General features: G+C 45.9%; 1 protein-coding gene across 1 annotated transcript in view; it reads right to left on the bottom strand.

The window, feature by feature from the left end:
* Positions 1–1,474, bottom strand: part of yaf2 (YY1 associated factor 2) — a 14,851-nt gene that overhangs the window by 12,934 nt on the left and 443 nt on the right. The window contains exon 2 of the mRNA XM_035676537.1: positions 1,306–1,431. Coding sequence (XP_035532430.1) covers positions 1,306–1,431 — 126 coding nt within the window. The remainder of the gene's footprint in view (positions 1–1,305; positions 1,432–1,474) is intronic.

Genomic DNA, 1,474 nt, shown 5'->3' with positions numbered 1-1,474 from the left:
ACAGACAGACACAGACACACAGAGTCCCTGGAGTGTCCTCAACAATCAACGCTCAACTGCAATAAGCTGAACCCAACAACAGCATGTCTGCTGCTCAATCTCTGCTTGTGTGAGCGGTAACTGAGCACTTGAGTGTGTATTAACAACGTGTGTTTGTGTACGAATATGTATGCAGTCATGTGTAAAATTTGCATGTTGAGTGCATCTGTACGTGCGTGTGTGTGTGTGTCTCTGATGACAGCAGGCTGATTAAGCTGTTGCATAGTAATGAGCTATGGTTGTCTGTCTGGCAGCTGCTCTGACAACCTCTTTTCACAACTAGCCCTCCCACACACAAGTACGCGCACACACACACACACACACACACACACACACACACAGGCATATAAGTGCATGCACCGCAATTCTGAAAAAGCATCAAAGCTGACAACTGCACCGATGTGTTGTTATTGTTGCTGCTGTAGTTAAATCACTGGGGAAGTTGTGATAATGCAGGAGAGGGTAATTGGTGATACATTAAAAAGAGGTAGAACAACATCCACTGTTCCTCATAGCCGGAGCTACACTTCCTCTGCTTCACCCTTTGTTGTGTTTTCATCCTGATAATGACTGCCACTCAGGAATAACAGTCATTTCCTGCCTCGAATCACTGATGTCAGGACAAATATCAGCCGCAGCACAGAGGGCATCGAGTGTGTGCACCTACATGCTGTGTTTTTGTATGCTTGAGTACCTGTGTGTGTGTGTGTATTACAGGCATCTAGTGCCCCCCCCCCCTTCCCGCCCCTTCCAACCCCCGTCTGTTACAAATATCTCCGGGGCAACAAGATGGATGTTTGTGCTTAAAGAGCAAGCCGTCCCTCTCCCTCATTTTAACAGAGGTCAGTGTCAACACCCGGGCAAAGAACGTGGAGACTGAAATGCAACTGTTCGGAGGAAATGAGAAAAGAGGATTTAGAGGGGTTGAGTTGGTTGAACACACGAATAAAGTGACCGGAATATCTTTTGCACAAAACCATACAGAATTATCACCAGAAAACTACAAGAAAAAGCTGTTTGCTGACTGCCTGAGTGCATATGGGATGCTAACAGTGGGAAGGGTTAATCTAAAGCTAAAAACACACAATTATCCTATTCCATTGTCTCATGCCACAGATACACTAATTGCTTAAAGGGTGGCGAGATTAAACAGCTCCTCATTCTGCCAGGGAGGGCAACCCCTGAGTCCCTAAGGACCCCCCCCCCCTTTAGGCCCCGCTAAAGCAAAAAGAGACCAAAAGGTAATGTATATATTCATCGCCTTACCTTGTTGATGTCCCCTTCCTGACATCACACATCATGCACTTAAAAGCTTCTGCCGTGTTCTTGTATGTGCATACGCTGCAGTCCCAAAACCCCTCGTCGGAGGAGGGCTTCGGTTGACGCTTCGGCCTTTAAAACAATAAATGTGAAAACAAAAAAAAAAAACAAAAAA

This window comes from Morone saxatilis, unplaced genomic scaffold (genome assembly GCF_004916995.1).
Source record: "Morone saxatilis isolate NCDOM2014 unplaced genomic scaffold, NCSU_SB_2.0 Contig10, whole genome shotgun sequence".
NCBI classification, from domain to species: domain Eukaryota; kingdom Metazoa; phylum Chordata; class Actinopteri; family Moronidae; genus Morone; species Morone saxatilis.
Note: the sequence above shows the minus strand (reverse complement) of the source record. Positions and strands in the feature narration are given on the sequence as shown.